Source organism: Cygnus atratus, chromosome 32 (genome assembly GCF_013377495.2).
Source record: "Cygnus atratus isolate AKBS03 ecotype Queensland, Australia chromosome 32, CAtr_DNAZoo_HiC_assembly, whole genome shotgun sequence".
NCBI lineage: Eukaryota > Metazoa > Chordata > Aves > Anseriformes > Anatidae > Cygnus > Cygnus atratus.
The window spans coordinates 235,268-255,294 of NC_066393.1; the positions used below are offsets into that span (position 1 = coordinate 235,268).

Here is a 20,027-nt window from a genome sequence, read left to right on the forward strand (position 1 = left end):
ATTCCTGCACCAAGTCCAAAGTGATATCAGAGATTTAGGGAATTTATCAAGGCTGCAGGCGGTGTTGTACTTCATCCTGGTGGGGAGGGCAAGGGGTGTGAGGAGGTGAAGCACTGGGAGTAGAAGTCAACTATTGGCTGTGGAGCTGTTGTTGGCTGCGGGGTCTGGGGTTCTCTTACCATGGGATAGTTGGGTCTGCAACGGTTGAGATAACAGCAGATTTGTCTTGTAAACTTGTGGAAGACTCCTCTTTGTTCTGTTTGTACAGCAGGTACTTTTTGGGATACTGATGTATTTGTTTTTGACGTTGTTTTATATGATCTGTCCCATGGACAATATTTATGGCTCTTAAATGGAGTCCGGAGCCATATTGTGAAGACAGGGAGGTGTTGGAGTGCTATGGGATCCAGGGACCTGTACCTGGAACAGCAATACAACAAAAAGGGGCTTGGAATGGCCCCAGGGAAGAGACCACGTTAGTGCTGTTCGAGACACAGTGGTGGGAAGGTGGCTTGCCTAGCAATTACCCAGCAGCAGAGGCATGGGCAAGGGAATGTGGTTGAAGCAGGTCTCGTCCCCCTAAGCAAAACCCTCTGTGCCCCATGGTGCAGGTGCTGGCATGACCACCCAGGACCTCTGCAGATCCCCAGGTGAGTGTGAGCATGGGGATTAGTGGCAAAAGGGAGGGGAGTGTGTGCTGAAGACGGGAAGGGAAAGGAGTTTTTTTCCCTGGGTGTGAACACCCCAAAAGGAATTTCTTTCTTGCGAGTCACACAAAGCATTTTGCAGCTCTGCTGCCCCTCCTGCTTCAAACAGAGGAATCTCTGCTCCATCTCTCCAGGTGGCCTCCTGGTTCGTGTTCTTGTGTTGAACACCGTCAGGGCCCAGGATGAATAAGTAATTTTGTTTCAGTGCTCCTCCTGAGCTGCACTTAAGGGGTTCCCCTATCTTTACAGTATCACCTCTGCTGCAGACATGGGGCTCTGTGGGGCCCGTGCACAGAGAGCAAGGGCTGGGGACATTGATGGACCCTGGGCTGTGCCACTACTGCTCCAACTGTACCTCTACACTTTAGAAACCTATGTCTGGGAATTTACATGAGCTGGCTTGTTCATGGGGATGAGGTCTCAGCATGGCTGGCCCCTGCACCAACAGCCCATCCCCAGCCTTACACAATGGGGTTTTAGCCATCCCACACCAATGTCTGCAAGGACCTGGAAAGAGCCAAGGTGTCCCCACTGTGCGGCTGCCAGTGCTGGCATCTGGGGCCCTGTGTGCAGTGGGGGACTTTGGGGCAAGTTTGTGCAGGAGAGGAACCTCTCAGCTGGGAGGCATGAGGCTACATGACTTCATGGAGGGAATAGGGGAAAGGAACATGGGGTGAAAACTCAGCAAAAGCTGCTTGGATGCAGAGCTCCCTCCAGGGGAGGTGGGTTTCAGGCTCCTTCCCGCAAGGACAATCCCTCATCTCTCAAACCCCCATCAATGCACTTGTTCCACAACTTCCTTCAGGCCCATGTATGCATGTTTGACATCACAGACCTCCAGGATACTTTTCCTGGAAGAGAAGACACGGCGTTGGGTGCTAGTAGATGCTCCCTCATTCCCATACAGCCTCCAACCCTCCCTGGTGAGTGAATCCCCATTGCGGTGTCAGCTGCAAACTTGCTGAGGGTAACCTCTGCCCCAGCATCCTGAGAAAAATGCCGATGTTGAATGGAATTGGACCGCATTTAGATCCCTGGGGTACACCACTAGATAGCTGCATTCAATTTGGCGTTGCACCACTGATCACCCCCCTCGGGGCTGAGCCACTCCGCATTGCCCTAGACAAAGTTGCTCAAAGCCCCATCCAAACTGGCCTTAAACACTTCCAGGGATGGGGCATCCACCACTTCTTGGGGCCTACTGTCATTTGAGAAGCTCCAGAGTACCAGAAATAAACACTTAGGTGGGACAGATCTCATGCGGAGGAGACCCATACCCTTCTGGGTTGCATTGTATGGCAGTCTGGGGCTTCTCTAATGTCACTAGAATTTTGCGTGTGGGTGGCTTAGTCAAGTCTGTGATGTCCTTATCATGATCTCAATAGCATTCCAGATTATAAGGTTAGGGTTAGGATTAAAATGTCTTATTTTTTTCAGCTTTAGGTTAAACCACTCTTACTCAAAAGATTTATTGTTTGCATTGTTCTCCTTTCCCATGGTGTTGTCCAGGTCAACTGTGTGCTGGCGACAAGGAAAGACCCTGGTCATTGCTAGTTGCAACATAATGGCTTTGCACTTGAAGCAGAAAAAAAGTATTATATCTGGGCTATGATCAGAGCTATCTGGCACTCTTATGATATCCTTCCTGTGTGTCTTCAGTACATCCTGTGGGGTGTAGCAGGCTGGGAAGGGTAGTTGAAAGCCTTGGGACAAGTGAAAATCCAAATAATTTCCCTAGGAGACTGCTTCAGAATGCCTTCATTGTCAGCATTTGCACTTGTGTTTGCATTGTGCTCGTCAAGGCTGGGAGTCAAGGCTTATGATCTGGGGCTGTGCACTTGCATTTGTGCTAAACATAAGCAGGCACCTCAAAGGAGGAATAGCCACCCTCAGGGGAAGAACCTTTATTCAAAAAGCAAGTACCACATTTATTGAGGTCTGGGATCTCTAGCAAGACAGGACATTGAATTCCCAATGAGAAGTGCTGGTGATTGCATGACTTCCGCCAGCTGCTTATAGAAAAGGGTCATCTGTCTCTTTATCCTGGGTTCAAGTCTTTTTGGTGAGCACTTTCTGCCTGGTGGAGACCACAGCTGGGTTTGCTCTCTGGTTGGCAGCTGACAGGTGAACGTGTCTCCTGAATGGGGTGGATATTCCACCCTCCCTGCTCACCCTGCCCACCCAAACTGCCTCACCATGCCCTGACTGCCGCACCACAGTCTGTTTGCCCATCCTGTTCACCGTGCTCCTGGTCGCTTGCGCTCCCTAGGGTCTGCCTTTGTACGCCAGAGGGGGAGTGCTGCTGGCTCTGCCCAAGCCTCGTCTGCTGCCCTTGTGAGGGCTGCCGGGTCCTGGTGGCTTCCTCGTCTGCCTTGAGTGGCCTTGAAGCAGAAAACGCCTTGCACACAATGATCCCCCACTCCACTGCAGAACGCATCTGCCCCGGAGCCGATTGCCTCGGTGAGAGGTTTAAAACCATTCCCCCTTATCCTATCATTATCTGCTGAAGCAAAAAGTTTCTCTCCACCTTTTTTATGTGACCCCTTTAAGTACTGGAAGGCTGCAATGAGGTCTCCCCAGAGCCTTCTCTTCTCCAGGCTGAATATCCCCAGCTCTCTCAGACTTCCTTCAGAGATGTGCTCCAGCCGTCTCATCATCTTCGTGGCCCTCCTCTAACAGGTCCAAATGCTTTTTGGGCTGGGATCCTCAGACCTGGATGTAGGAATCCAAGTGGGGCCTCACAAGGGCAGAGCAGAGGGGCACAGTCAGCTCCCTCGACCTGCTGGCCACTCCTCTTGATGCAGTCTGGGATTTGGTTGGCTTTCTGAGCTGCAAGCACGCACTGCTGGCTCATGTCAAACTTCTCAAAGCAAGGTATGTTCAATACTCTGCCAAATTTTAGCAGATCTTTGGAAAATATCTATCTTTTAATGATTTATCTTACCATTGATCTTCTAATGCGCTTAACATTTAAAATAAAAATTTTCAAAAAGGTACCTTTCTCCAAGGAAGATTTATTTATTTTCTTGTTATAAAAAAACGTGAAATTTCACTTGCCTAACTTTACAGATGGCATTGAACTTAAATGCAGAACAGGGAGCACAAGTCATGTTGCCTAGTAATTTAGGTGGCGCTGTTTGAGATGCTTCCAGCTGACAGTTATGACAAAAGTAAAAATTAAAAAAATGATGCAAATCCTTCTAGAGCAAACTGTAGGAAAGGCAGACTATATAGCACCACCTAAATTGCTACTCTCTTTAATCAACTGAATCTGTTGCTGTACTCATAAGACTTTCATGTCCTGTAAAGGGAGCTCAAATAGCCACCCAGAGTTTTCTGAATATGATCCCAATCTTGTTTATACTACCTGTTTCTTTTTTCCTTTCTTGATATTTTTTCCTGTTTTAAACACAATTTTCTTCTCTTTTAATTTTACATTACTGAAATATTAGTTCTTAAATTTTCCCTTATACCTTCAACTGAACTGTCTTTCCCTAATCCATTAAATCTGAGAGTCCAATTTATAGAGCCTTTAATGGAACAGGAATTTTTTGCTGATGGCAAACAGGTTTGACTGTCCCTTCGTCTTTGGACAGAAATGGGTAAAACATTTCTGCATGTTCCTTTCCAAGGCTTATAGGGATTTTCACTATAATGTTCATCTTTTCTGCTTCATAAAATTTGACTTGTGCTTCCTCCAAGTCCAGAAGCACACCAATCACAGTGCAACCCATATTCTTCTTCTCAATCCTGCTGTTTCCCTTGCTAGAGAATAACTCTCCCTCAGATCTGTGCAGAGCCCAGAAGTCCTCACCAGCATTTGTCCCTTCCTCCTCTTGCCCCTCTTTCTCCCTCACGACCCCCAGCACCCAGTCCTGCTGCTGGCCCACCTCCACCTCCCAGTAGTGTTTCCCAGCTGTAAACCCTTCCTTCCCCACCAGGACAGGGACTGTGGAGGGACTGTTCAGGCCAGCAGGCTCAGATGAGGTGTCCTCAACTTTTGGAGCCCCCGGCACTGGGAGCTCTAGGACTCGGCAGTCAGGATTCACAGTAATGAAAACTGGAGGAGAAAACAAGAAGAATCCAATAAGCAGAGTGACTCAGGGACCTGTCTCTGCAGGGGACTATAGGTTGAAGCCTTTGAGGGTCTGAGCAGTCCTGGTGTGATTCAACAAAGAATTGAAACATTCCCCCAAACAGGGCATGCAACAGTCACTGAGGAACCAACAGGCACCTTTCAAGCTCTCATAGCCATGTACTCTCTCGGGGTGTAAATCTAGGCGACTCTCTCTCTCTTCACTCACTTCACAATAAATTTCTTGCTTTCTCTTTTCCATGTGGCCATCCATCCTCTCTGGAATGATGTCCACATGCAGCCTTTTACTTCAACACTTTTCAGCAACTCCTTTTCTCAGTCTTCCCAACTGCCCCATCCTACCCTCATTTCCTTTTATCCCACACAGGTGACAGCATGTCACAGTGTTGGATAAACACTCCTCTTTTGATGCAGCCCAGGATACATTTTGCCTTCTGGGCTGCAAGTGTGCACTGCTGGCTCATGCTGAGCCTTTAGTCCAGCAGAATCCCGAAGTCCTTCTCCAAAAGGCTGCTCTCAATGAGTTCTTCTCCCAGTCTGTACTCCTGTTTGGGTTTGCCCTGACCCATGTGCAGCTCACACCCTTTTTTTCTGTCAGCTTACCTGCATGGCTCCGGGCTTCCCAGAAGTCTGCAGAAAGGAAAGAGACAATAGCACTTTATGATTCTGTAGGGCAGTTAGATACTTTTCAACCTGTATTATTTCTGCCTTATGTTTATATTGTTATCACTGTGATACTGTCCCAGGGTTGACTTTATTCTACCTAAAGCAGCAGTATATATTGCAATAAAATAAAAATTTTAAACCACTTACCCAAGTCATCTTTTAGTCGATCTGAAAGGAAAAGATGTTCTAGTTATTGATACTAATTTTGTGACGGTTTTCTCTCTTCTGGTTCAGTTTTTCAATGTTAGACATGCCCACAGCATAGAAGACAAGCTACAGCACAAGTCAATCTTAATCCTATTTTGCATTTCTGCAGTTTGAATTTTTGGGACTTGGTTGCAAGGTGAAGGACAGAAACTGGGCCTCTACAGTCTCAATTTTCTTGCATTTAGCAAGCATTTTAGAGAATATTAAGTCAGCCCCTGGGGTTGCATGGAGGAAATTAATTCCTTCTTTGCTGTCAATTCCATGATTTGGGTAGACATGATTTGTAGTGAAACAACTCACAAAATGTTATGGGTGTCTGTAAATTTATTGTAACTTTAGGTATAAAAGCTTCTGGCAAGGAGGATTATTCACATTTCAGGTAGGTTTTACAGCATGCCTTGTTACATCTGCTTGGAGGGGGAAATATAACTGCACTGTGATGAGATATTGGCATTCCCCTCACCCCCAGGGATGACATAGTCAGACCGATCTGAACACTTTATTTTTTGTAAGGTTCACAAGAATATAATATTTATACAAGATGTTTTCTTACCGAGTTGCTTTATGTTCTCAGAGGTTGCTGCAAAAGAATAGCTTTAATAAGTGAAATGAAATCGCAAGGAGATTTCTCACTCTCCAAGTATCTTGGTGGAGGGTCAGTAAGTAATGCAGAAAAAAAAAGGGGGAAAAAAAGGAAAAAATGTAAACAGTATTTTCCTTAGAACTTATTTGATAGGTAGTTAAACTTTCAAGTCAGTGTTTCTCTGGAGACCAATGCATTCATTTTGTCTTTGTGATGCTAGTTACAGCTGTTTTAATGATTTGACCAGAAAGTGAGAAAGAACAAGAGCTGTAAGAGCTGTTCAAAAAATCCCAGTAGAGTCAGTAAGACTACAGGCAAAAAGATTACACAGAGGCAGAAAAACATCACAAGACTCTTATAAATAAAACCATGCTCTATAGTATTTTTAGCAGTGGCTAAAAATGAAATAGAATAACCATTTAACTAGAAATAAGCTGTCATGATTTCTAATTAAGTAGTTTATTTTCATTCTCATGTATATATCCACTTGTAAGTTTTGATAAAAAATTGTCTTAATTGCCGTGTTTTATTTACCTCCTTTGAATGTGTTCTTCTGTGCCTCTAAGTTGACCAATGGGGGTAAAAAGAACAAAAACAGAAACAAAACCATTACTGGGCTGGACAGTTGGTTTAATTTAGAAGTTAAAAATTATCAGAGAAGCTTTAAAATTTTGTCATTGCACTCAATTACTAATTTCAACATGTTCATGGGAAATGGATCTTATGGATTCTTTGAATCTTTGAATTTATAATCTAACATGAAATCAAGCCACAATAACTTTTCTTAAAGGGAACAGAAACAACCAGAAATAATTCATATCAAAATATTGTACATCTAATTTGCTTTATTGGGGATTTAAGTAGCATGCATACTAGAAGTACTAAAAGGAACATGACAACCAGGTTCTTACCTAATTGTTCCTCCAAATTGCGTTTTTCTGAAAGGAATTATATATGATCATTTCTGTGTCTATTCCAGTATCATATTTTAAAAGTGAAATTAATTTTTTTTCTTGAATACTTTTTCTTCCATAACATTTTAACATAGGAACAGCTATAATCAACCTAATCTATTTAGTGAATCTATTTAGTTAAGTTGCATGGACAATCATGAAGTCAAATGAAAACTAGGTAACTTAAAACACAAATTCTGAGGAGACATCACAGCCAGTTAAAAAGATGAAATTATGTTCCTCTGGCCTCTTTTAGGTATCTACCAGATGAATGTCTCAATCTCGTCTAGCTACTTTACATGTCCATTACAGTCCAAGTAGGAAATCCACACCCCCCCTCTCCCCATCAAATCTCCCCAGCAATAGCTTTCTCAGGCAGTTTGAATCTGATTTCTCTCCAAATGTTCCTGTTTCTTGTACCTGATCCCAAAGAGAACAAAGGAAGACACAGAGACTTCTATTATTTTAGAGGCTTCAGTAAATTGAATCTTACTAGTAAGTTGAAAGGCCAAAATGAGAAAACTGAGATCCTCTAGAATATGTCTGGGGCCTACTTGATTTGTGTTATCATTCTTTGGTTTAGACAAGAAATATGTGCTGATAACATGGACATTTGCAGAAATTGCAACAGGAATTGTTACTTGTTTATTCAGGCTAGACTGTCTGGACTAGAAGAACTGATTTAAATCCATGGGATGCAATTTAGTAGTAAACAGTTCAAGGTTTATTATATAGAAAACTAACAAGCAAAGAGACACAACAACAAAATCTCTCGTAATTTTGGGAATTATAAGCAGATTAAACCAGATACGAAAAATTGGATCATAAACATCTTATAGAACAATGGCATTTTCATTGCATTTACAGAATAAAGAAGGTTATACCTTGAGTTATTTATGCAATCATACTAGTCCACAGTGTATCAGTCCCTTCACCATCTTTCAGGAATTAAAGTATTACCCTGAGTGACTAATTCTGCTTCAAGCTACCTATGGAGGGGTCAATAACATCTAATTATAAGGGACAATATGGACGATTTTCATTAAATCCATTATGTAGATAGGGAATACTACTTCTGAGATTTACATCTAGAAATATCAAAATACCCTAGAACAGTGTATGTGATTTTATGTTTCCAAGATGTCCTGATAGTTTTCAAGGGGTATTTACCTGTTCTAAGTTCGTTCGTCTTTGTTTCTGAGAATAAAACAACACACACACACACACACACACACACACAAACATTAATTATTGAATTAAACATTCATTATCTCAAAACAATAGAAAATTAATGATATCAGTCAAAAGTCTGAAATGCTATTTGGAAGTTGAACCCATGGGTACTGTAGAACAACTAATATATTTTAACATAGGTGTATTTCATTACCGGAAAACTTTAGAAATGCCCAAAGAAAAATGAGCTACTGGAATGGGAACAACGTCATGCACTTACAGAGGAAGCTCTGCTATTACCTCATTGTGTTAGAGACAAGGAGAACTCCCACCTACAAGTAGGCAGGCATTTCAATAAAAAGTCTTTATATTGGATTCATTAGATCTGTGTGTAAGTGGAGGAAGCAAAACTCCTTGACAAAGTATCAGTGGCAGTACTCAAAGCTGATCAGTGTCCAAAAACCCCACTTCATCTTGGCACATTCCAAAACTGGAATACCTCAATACTGATCACGACCACATTATTATCATACCATTTTCTTCTAAAAAAGATTTGTGGGGCTTTATATTTAATTTTCTCATTACTCACCTGCTTTTTGTCTTCTTGTAGTATTGACTGGAGAAACAAGAAAAAAAATTATTTTTTCCCCAAGACAATGAGTCTATTGAAAATATCATAGCATACTTCCAAAAAGAGTTTTCTTTCAAAAATCCACTACTCTAAAAGCAAAAATCATATACTGTGCCTGTAAATATTTGTAATCACACAAAATTGTGTCTCATAGAAGTTACCTCCCTCTTAAGGATGTTCTGTGCATTCACACAGATGCAGACCCCAAACATATTCAACTTTTAACTATATGTCTGTCTTTTTTTTTCCTCTGTCCCTCTCAATTCCCATATATTTCTTTCTGAATGTGATGTTAAAATGTTAAGTTTTTATTAACTGTGTTTTACATTGTAGATTAAAACTTCTGCATCAGCTGTTGTAGGTGGATATACTTACCCTTCAGTTTAGCACCCACAGCAGCAATAACAGCAATACTGAAACATAAAATTACGATGAAGGCAGTCATCCAAGGTGAAGTGGATGGAAAGAAGACATCTGTAAAGCATAGAAGGTGTTACATTCAATTAATGATTGTGAAACAGCTAAGACAGGTCCAGTGGTCAAAGATATGTGTCTACTGCCATTGTATTTGCTGTAATGTATCTTTTATTACCTCTTCCTGTCACTCATGAAGGTTAAAGATCTCCCCTCAATTCCAAAACATCCATATACTGCTTTGCCAGCTATTCCAGGCTATCAGAGTCAATATTAATGTCCATGTGAAGGCAGTCAAACTATGATCCTACAGTGCATATGCCATATTAATTCAGACTCAGACTGCCATGGATAGAGGCATGTTGGAGAAGTCACCTCTTCGTAAGAACAATGTGTTGAGTAGCTCATCTAGGTGCAGTATAGAACTATAGAATAGATGAAGTTTTCAGCAAAGAAGAGCCATCTGTAATGGTATTTCAGGTGGGAAAAAAACTAAAGATTCCTCTCCTCTTTCCTTTTGAAATAAAATTGCCTACTTTGCAGATGAGGAATCCAAACTGGATAGAGGCACATGCCGAAGCTCAGAGTAATCATGGAGGTGTCAGGGAGACAAAAGGTGATGGGAGAAGACATTCAGTATTTCCTATCAATATGAACCAGCTGTCTCAAGTCACTGTGCTGGTTATCCTGGCAGCATTGTAGGAGCGTTGCTTTCCCCATTAGTGCTTCAAAATATTTCCCTCTCAAAATTTTCACAGTGACAGCTTGGGTGTCTGCTAATGACTGCATTAGTATTTATAGCTATGATGCATCTTGAATATAACGAGTAATCTAAAGCATAAAGATAGACTTCTTACTATGTTATCCACCTAAGTACTTGTCATTTATGTCTGGGCTGGGTGTCCAGGATCTCTCCAGGGTCAATGGAGAGACAACAGACAGGTCCTGACAGAAGTTGACCCTTGTGGTCACTCACCTGATAGCAGGACTCGGGATTCACATGCAGTGTTGAGTAGGTTATTGACTATTCTGCAGGAGACTTCTTTGTCAGATCCTGGTTCTAGGTTCATGGAAGTTACAACATCAAAAATGCCTGAAGAAGTCTTTGTTCTTTGGGTGATCACTTTCTCTTTCCGTGTCTGTCCTTTACTGTCCAGCCAAACTACCTCGGGCTCTGGAAACCATCCCTGCGATTTGCAGGTGAGGCCAATGCCCTGACCGACGTGACCATCCAGGAAGATGGAAGTCTCATCACCTTTAGCTATAGAACAGCAAACAAGAAAACTGAAACAAACAGGAAATTAAATGTTCTCTGACCAAACAGTGCATGATGGGAAGATCTTGTCTAGTGTGTGAATTCAACAGATTTGGAATTTTAGTTCTCATTAATTTGCTGGTAAATAGCTCTTCCTGTGTTACATTAGAATGGGACCCTTTTGCAACATGTCTTTTACAGTCCTGATAAAGACAGATCTTTGGACTGATTTTTGATATTTCCATGAACAACTTGAAATAAGTAAATAGGGAAATAAGGAAGGGAGGAAGGAAGCAAGGAAGGAAGGAAGGAAAGAAAGAAAGAAAAAGGAAGGAAGGAAGGATGGAAGGAAGGAAGGAAGGAAGGAAGGAAGGAAGGAAGAAACTGAGAAGCATAATATCACTGGCTGGAAATTTGTTGCTAAGACAAAGTTGGATGACGTCATCAACAGATAAAGACTGGAGTACTGGAGAAAAAAATGAGATGAGAGAAAATGAGGGCTAGAGCAAGAGAAAAGGGTTGTAGTAACAAATGGAGTCACAGTCAGGCTTCAGTTACTTCACCTCTGCAAAAAACAGGCTTGCTTTATTGCAAGTTTCATCTCTGCTACCTTTAACATTTTAAAGCTGAGGTGTAAGACATTAAAACAATTTATGTTACTATGCAAATTCTGCTGGCAAAAAAGCTAGGCTAAGGGTAGATGAAATGAATCCAACCTGTTCATACCCCACAGTCCTTAGTGACGTTATAAAACTGGACCGAGGAAGAAGTAGCAAACATCTGACACTCCACTCACCTGCCACATTCAGATCAACCACCACTTCATCATACCAATTCTCCAGAAAGATACTGCAGGTGTATTTCCCTTCATCAGAGAGCATGACATTTTTCAGGTGAAGAGACACATTACCCTTATTAAATTCAGTCTGAAAGAAATTTGTCCTGCCCTGGTATGCCTTATCCTCACTAATTGGATTTTGTTTGTTTTTTCCATCATAGGTGGTCACTTCAATTCTCTGGGATTTTCCAGTAAATATCCACTGAACAAAAAGTCTCTCGGGGGTTGTCTTAGCTTCCAGCTGACAGGGCAAGGTGACGCCTTTCCCAATGACTCCAATAACAGGATTGTCAGGAGGTATAATTTTAAACTGGCCTGCAAGAAGACATAGATGTAAATATTGAGTGTCACAGATGTTCTCATTAGCATTTCCAATAGGAAACTGTAATATCAGATTTGTGAATGTAATAAAAAGGAACTATTCTATACAGTTCATCAGAAAATGCTGTCAATCAGGATGTTATCTCAAGAGTAAGTTCCATAATCTCACACTATAAAATCAGGGACTAGTGAAACCAAACAAATGAAGTGGAAGACATCCCATAGCAGTAATCAGATCACATCTCTGTAGGTCCACATGATCATATAAAAGCACTTTTTTTTGTGTGATTTTTCATCCTCTGCCATCCTTCACCACTACCACTTATCTGCTCAGAGCGTAGTATAACCTGAGGGAGGTGTTGTTGGAAATACTGAGCTCAGTTTGTAAGCAAATTCAGAGGTAGAAAAGGCATGTCTACCATGCAGAAAGATAAGATCATTTTGTGAAGCTGGAATTCAAAAGGTGAGAGTCTGCCATTTACCTAACATCAGATGTCCATAATATTTTCACTAGGACAACTGTGTTTAGTGATGAAACACACCACAGTAAGTACATTTCATTTCATATATAGTCTACATGTTGAAATATGGTCATTTATGAAAAAAAAAATGAATCTTGATGTTAAACAGCAAAATTACCATTGGCCCTTTACAGAGTTTACTTTCCTATTCAACCACTCTAAAATAGGCAGTTATTGGCTTTCTCAGCTTGATAAAGTGACAGGGCCAGCTGAGCTGAAAACAAAAACAAAGACAAAAAACACAACAACTCCAAAACAGAGAATGGAAAGTACCTTATAAACAGGTATGTAAGGCCAGTAAATCTAATTTTAATTCTATATTGAAGTTTTAAGTGAGTCTTTAATATTGCTTAGACATTGTATAAGGTGCATGAATGGAGTATATTACGATTTCATATAATGCTACTCTTTGGTTTCAGCTTCAGAAAATGAGTGGAGGGAGTGGTGTGTGTCTATATAAAAAGTATAGCTACAAATGTATTGAAAAATAAAATACTCATTGACAAAAAACATACGCAAGTCTGTAATTATTTCTTTCCTTTCCTTTCCTTTCCTTTCCTTTCCTTTCCTTTCCTTTCCTTTCCTTTCCTTTCCTTTCCTTTCCTTTCCTTTCCTTTCCTTTCCTTTCCTTTCCTCTCCTCTCCTCTCCTCTCCTCTCCTCTCCTCTCCTCTCCTCTCCTCTCCTCTCCTCTCCTCTCCTCTCCTCTCCTCTCCTCTCCTCTCCTCTCCTCTCCTCTCCTCTCCTCTCCTCTCCTCTCCTCTCCTCTCAACTGTTCTGGAAATTATTATCTTTTCAAAATCAAATTCGGATTAGAACAGAACACAGACTTACCTGTGACCAAATGAGCTATCTGTAGGAAAATAATGATATGAAGAGTCATTGCATACTGAAATCTGGAACCCATCGTTTGGAAGGCATCAATACGCAACACTTGCGGGGCAAATCTTACCAGACTCCTGTAATATTTTCAAACACAGAATGGAAAATTAGAAGACCGACACAAGAACCAGTGCCATATGTTTACATATATATGTATATTTATGTCACTGTGTATGGAGTGACACAAGGACAAATCCTTAAAGGAGTTTAGGATGAATTCCAACTTGAACGAAACTAAGACAGTGAATGAATAAGCTGTTTTAAATGGAAAATGATCAATTAATTTATGTTTCCAAGACTTTTACTTGCTAGCAGAGAAAGAGTGATATTTCTGAGACTTAGGAGGACATTGTATTGGATCTTAAGTGCATTTCACAGGCCTGACCTCCAAGGGTCCCTTAGACACTATGTGTTCAGGAAACCTCTAGTCTGGATGCCAATATATTTTCTAGATGATGAGAGACTAAATATAAACCCAACAAGATGTATCTAACTCCAGGCAAGTGACACCATGAGGCAGGCAGAAGTCATGAAAAAAGCAGCTTCATTTCTAAGTCCCACTAAAAGACATCTGTTCTGCACTGAAATTCCATATATTGTTTCTCTACTTGATCCTGCTTGGTGAAAACTTCTGTTGTTGTTAATTTCCTGATGGAGGAAGGAGCTAGGGTTTCTAGAAATAATGTTTAAAAATGACAGAAGACAACAACAACAACAAAATCATGTTTTTTTTTTTTTCTTTTGTGAATAAAATATTTAATTATTTCTAACTTTAGCAGACGTGTGTGCCATTTGAAATCATGAATTGCAAGCATTCAGCTTGGGAAATTCCTAATGAATTAGCTTTTAAATGATTATTCCAGGCCCATACATTCAGTAAAAGTAGCTATGAGTAGAACTGACCTCCTTTCTATGAGCTAACTAACTATATACACATCCTTGGATAGAAATATATAGGTAAGACAAAGTGACCAATTGGGTTACTGTAAAGAAAGTCAGAGATGATACACTGACATGCAAATCTAGGAATCTCACCCACTGTTTATATATACATATATAATATAAAATGTAAGTACCTTCCTCTGATCAGAGCTTTCCCTATGAGCTCTAAAAATAATTTAGTCCAGCCAAGACTACTCATAGCACAGCCTCACATAACTATGCATGGGAAGGGACTGGTTTCTTTAGAGTCTAAAAGCATTACTGTCCATATGCAAGGACTGCAGAATATACACAGTGCTCACTTCTTTGTGAAAGCTAACCCATGTGCATTTTTTCTTTCCTAACAAAAGAAAAACATGAAGCAGTAAAGAGTTTAAAAGGAAGCTAGGAATTGAAACTGCCGAATGTTATGCCCATGTTTGTAGTCTGTACTCACTCATTGCTATTTCTGTTGAACTACCAACTGTTTGCCGGAATGCAAAGTTAGCTTTACGGAGATCTAGACTGAAGGAAGGAAGAATAAAAATATTAAAAGCTGTGGCTAAACTACTGAGCTTTTTGTGTCTTACTTTTATTTATTTCTGATTTACACTGCTCCAAATAAAGCTAAAGGCTCATACATCAGCTTTTATTAAAAAAAAAGAAAGAAAGAAAGAAAGAAAGATCAAAAGAAAGAAAGAAAGAAAGAAAAAAGGAAAAAAGAAAAAAAGAAAAATAAAAAAAGAAAAAGATAAAAGAAGGAAGGAGAAAGAAAAAAAAGGAAAAAAGAAGGAAGGAGAAAGAGAAAATTGTTCACTGATTTGTACCAGTATCTGGAAAAATTAGCAAAGATTTATTGCTTATACATACATGAATATACAAATCTGTATCTTCTGTATTGATTATTTACAGAATAAATTTATACCTCAGTTATATTTCATTAACAAAGATGATCTATGTTGTGGTATGTATAATAAATCATATTTTTATATACCTACTAGACAAGTAGGTATAACAAGTCTCTATTTCTGACACAAAAAGAGCAATTTTGCTTTCATAAATGGAAATATGTTTCCAAATCAGTGAGTTACAGCCCTCAGCCCAACCCCCAACCACCACAAGAGTTTTGGAAAACTTTCTCTTTTGAGCAACCTAGCAAATAAAAAGTAGCATTTCAGCAACAAATCTCTTTAATAAAGGTTGCTAGTAGATAGCATCTGATGAAAACCATAATCATGGATTAGATTTATACATTATAAACTCTTAAGAAAGCAGATTATTTTAATCTTCATATTATAGAAGGACCTTAAACAATCTTTAACAAATTCTTCAAAATGTCACCCACGAAAGACAATAATATATTCCCATTGATCCAGGCAAGAAAGGAGCCATCTTAAATCCAGACCAAAATCATTCCCTGGAGACTGTAAATAGCAAAAGACTGTCTCAATATTCATACAAAACATTCCAAAAACTTAATTGTGCACAGTTCTGTTTCAGCCAGAGTTTAATTCCTTACCTGAATAAGAACATTCAAAGTATCCATTTTAAATTCAGCATGTGTTACAGAAGTAAGGAATCTTTGCAGTTGACTTGTATTGCCTGAGCATATGTACTTTTGTTTTCCATATCTATAGAGGGTGTAGACTTTAGTAACTTGCTCACTCAAGCTAACAGCTATTAAAGACTGAACTTTCACCACTAGCAACTTATTACCTTTGGGTCCGACAATCTATGGTAAGAGATATCTAAAGGTGGAATTTGCCCACACACCTAGATCCAAAGTGCAACTTTCAAACACCGGTGTACCTGTTCAGTGCAACTCATGTTCTTGTATGACTTCCTGACAATTGCTGCAATTAAACTGAGAAAACAGCATGAACAGAAGGGGAGAAAACAGAATAAGGGATGTTGCTTGAGTCCATTACCCATGAGGATGATTTGAAATTAGAAGCATGAATATACTGCTCAAAAACCATGTAGGAACTCGAAGTAATTTAGAAATGTTAAACCTTATGATTCAATTATACCAGCTTTCTTTATGTATTAGAGAGAGGGAAAGTTAAGATCTGTAGAGAGCAGGGAAATATCTTGATTTACAAGAATCAGATCCTAGACAGAGAAAAAATTAATGAACTTCTAAACAGAGCTTAATTCCCCTTCACTTACAAGTGGAATGTATTCTTTGTGTCACTGACATGAGATTGCACTAAGATTTAAAACACTATTGTTACTGTTGCTGTTTTGTTTGTTTTTGTGTTTATTTGTTTTGTGGCCCCTAGGAAGGGTCAGTCATTTTGTAGAGCTATTCAAGACGCAGAGTTGCCAGTCAAGGAAGGTTCAACTTTCTGGACGGTAGAGGGAGCATAATCATTCAGCTGAGACCTGAAAACTTTGACCAACAGGTCCTTGCTTAGCCTCTCTCCTTGCCTGCCCTCCTTGCCTGCCCTCCCTGCCTGCTTTTTTACACATTGGATCAGGTTGCCCAGGGCCTCATGCAATCTGGTCTTGAACACCTCCAGGGATGGGGCATACGCAAATTCTCTTGGCAACCTATTCCAGTGCCCCACTACCCTTACAGTGAAGAATTTCCTTCTAATGTCTAATCTAAATCTACCAACTTTTATTTTAAGACAATTTCTTCTTACCCTATCATAATCTACCTGAGTAAAGAGTCCTTCTCTATCCTTTTTATAAGATCCCTTAAGTATTGAAAGGCCACAGTGAGGTCTCCCTGGAGCCTTATCTTCTCCAGGCTGAACATCCCCAGCTCTCTCAGCCTTTCTTCTTATGAGAGGTGCTCCAGCCTTCTGATCATCTTTGTGGCCCTCCTCTGGACTCTCTCTTACAGGTCCACATCTTTCTTGTGCTGGGGGCCCCAAACCCAGACGCAGTACTCCAGGTGGAGCCAATCCTTCAGGAGTGGACTGCTCCAACACAGGTCCCTTGCAAGCAGTAGTTAATGCCAGAACTCCTGATCCACCATGGGCTCCTCTCCATGGGCTGCAGGTGCTGCCTGGGCTCTGCTGCTGTGGGGGCTCTCCATGGGCCACAGCCTCCTCCAGGCCACATCCACCTGCTCCACCGGGGGCTCCTCTACGGGCTGTAGTGTGGAGATCTGCACTGCTGTGGGACCCATGGGTGCAGGGGGACAGCCTGCTCCACCAGGCACCTCTCCATGGGCTGCAGAGAAAATTCTGCTCTGCCTCTGGAGCACCTCCTGCTGTCTTTCTTCACTGACCTTGGTGTCTGCAGGGTTTTTTCTTTCACACGTTTTCTCATTCCTCTCCCATTTGCTGTGGCACAGCAGTTATTTCCCTTTCTTAAGTATGCTATCACAGAGACAAAACCAGTGTTAAGTCCTTGGCTTGGCTCTGGGCCTTTTGGAGTCATTAAGAACTGGATCTTCTCTAACATCGGGCAGCTTCTGGAGTATTGTTGCAGATGCCATTTGCTACCAAAGTATTGCCACATAAGCCCAATATACCTGGTCTTTACGGTCATCCTGGGCTCCATCATTCAGGAGGTTCATTTTTAAGCAAGTTCCTTTGTGGTTTCTCCAGCTTTGCCTCTGGAAAGATGTTTTTAAGCATCACTTATGCTTCTTCAAAAGTCTCCTTTCCTAAGTGACTGTAGGATTTAATACAAATGCAGTGGTGTTTCATGCTCTGGTATAAAGATTAAAAAATATGTTTTTCTTTAATTATCTTGGAGAGTGCTTGAAAGTGGGTCCAGTAGTATAGAGTAAAGTCCAGCCTGAGTGAAGATGATATTCCTGCACCTTCTATAAAATGTGCCAGAGGAGGTTCCTAGGGTGTTCTTTTAATTAATTTAATTTAATTTCCCCAGAAAGCATTTCAGCTAACAAAAGAACTTCATCTATGCTGTTACTTCAGAGAATTTGATTCTGAATGTAGCCCTACTCACCTTAATTCCGTTGGTATAGTACAAATCTGTGTCTTTCTTTTGAGAAATAAGCAACTCTTTTTTCACAGACCTTACAGAAACTTTGTATCTCTGAGAAACTCCACTGCTTAATCAAATTTGGTTAGAAACAATCGTGTTTCTAGCTTCAAAAATCAGAACGATGAAGGAGATTGGCACACTTTGCCCTCATAAACTTGGTTTCCAGAGTCATGTTTTTGTTTAAAGAAATAGTAATGATAAATAATAATAATAATAATATATAAATAATAATATAAAATAACAATAATAAAATCTGGATAAAAGTTAATAAGCTATTTGGCTGACATTTTCAGTCAACAGTAGTTCTTGTATTTCCATGATGGAAAACAGGAAATACGGAAAGAAGCTTCCCCCCAAAAAACAAAACAAAACAAAACAAAACACCTTTCTATTCTACTGCCACACATAGCAGTTCTAGGACATCCATTTTTCAGGAATCTTCTGTATAATCTGGATATGGAAAGAGAGAAAGCAGTCTCCTCCTGAGAGCACTAAATCCTTGTTGACAGGATGACCAACAGTCAGGAAAGCTGAAGTATAAAAATGAGAAGAAAGTTCAACTGAAATTGTTAAATTGTTTCCTGATCTTTAACAGGACACAAGAAGATCTGTATGAGAAAAAATGATAGAATCATAGTATCATAATACTACCAAGATCCAGGTATGTCTGCAAACAGAGGGCAATTCTTAAGCATGTGCTGAAAATGAAAGGAAAGGAAAGGAAAGGAAAGGAAAGGAAAGGAAAGGAAAGGAAAGGAAAGGAAAGGAAAGGAAAGGAAAGGAAAGGAAAGGAAAGGAAAGGAAAGGAAGGGAAGGGAAAACACAATGTACTAACTTGTTCATTACATACTTCTAAGTCTTATTGCTAAATGCTGGTTGCTAAGAGAACCAATTTGCACAGGAGCGCAAGGAGGAATATCCCCACCTTGTTCCACTTAGCAGTATAGAGATCAACTGGGAAGCATGAAGCTATTTTGGTGTTTCAGTATGAATTTTGACATTTAACTTTTCCCCAGTCAGGCTGGTCAAGCCCCTCTAGCCCTATTGGATGTTGAAAACGCAATCACAAGTTTCAGTGGTAATAAAGATATGAGGACAAAGGTTCACCACAATCAACCCCCCTGCAGAAGTCTTAAGGTTCTTACTATTCAGGTAAGAGATTATATTTTCACTAAATCCGTAAAGAAAAATCCCCTGCATCTACAATGATACTTGAATTAACTGCTGTGGATTTAACAGGTTGCACTGACAGGAATGAACCTGCCTGGTGTAGCATGCTCTAAGCATGCTGAGTATGGATTAGTTCGATGGTGACTTAGAAAATCAAGATCTTTGGAGGAAGTTGGAAAAAGCCACATGTATTAAATCACAAGTTTCTCTGTAAAATGCTGATGGAATTCAACAGGGAGATTAGTATAGTAACATTTTTTCCCTAGGAATTTATCCACAGGGGTAGTTTTGTTTTGTTTTTCATTAAGAAAGAGAGAATAAAAAAAAGCAGTTTGCTAGTATCAAAAAACAAAAAGAAATATTTTTAACACCTAACTGAAAGGGAGAAAAAAATATGTTGGTGAAGGTAATAGAGTTTGTGGAAGACAAAGGTAAGTATGGACAGCTGAACAGAGCAGGCAAGGAGTATATTTCTTTTGCACCATTTAGTGTAGGTAGTTAAATTTAATAGGATGATGTCTAAAGCAAAGATGCCCTGCAATCCTCTTTGCCTTTGACATCATCCAGTGCACTGTCTGAATCTTTATTCATGTGTTTTCCTATTGTGTTACATCTGCATTTATGCTTGTTATTTTGCATTGAACTTGTGAAGAGACCAAAGGAGTCACACAGGAGTTTCATCTGGAAGCTTTACTTTTGGTCCTGTTGATGATTAGGAAACCAGC

General features: G+C 40.3%; 1 protein-coding gene across 1 annotated transcript; it reads right to left on the reverse strand.

Moving 5' to 3' along the window:
- Window positions 1-4,228: 4,228 nt before the first annotated feature.
- LOC118259890 (butyrophilin subfamily 3 member A2-like) lies at window positions 4,229-13,270 on the reverse strand. Its single transcript, XM_050716034.1, has 7 exons — window positions 13,198-13,270; window positions 11,482-11,838; window positions 10,407-10,691; window positions 9,392-9,490; window positions 8,975-9,001; window positions 5,407-5,433; window positions 4,229-4,767 (listed from the first exon to the last, which is right to left on the reverse strand). Exons 1-7 carry the CDS (start codon window positions 13,268-13,270, stop codon window positions 4,229-4,231), a joined length of 1,407 nt encoding a protein of 468 aa, XP_050571991.1.
- Window positions 13,271-20,027: the final 6,757 nt, after the last annotated feature.

Coding starts and splice junctions, on each gene's coding strand:
- LOC118259890 (XM_050716034.1), bottom strand. CDS start 13,270: ATGGGTTCCAGATTTCAGTATGCAATGACTCTTCATATCATTATTTTC. Junction 9,491..10,406: donor ATCCCGAGTCCTGCTATCAG/GTGAGTGACCAC, acceptor TATGCTTTACAG/ATGTCTTCTTTCCATCCACT. Junction 9,002..9,391: donor TGTGGGTGCTAAACTGAAGG/GTAAGTATATCC, acceptor TTGTTTCTCCAG/TCAATACTACAAGAAGACAA.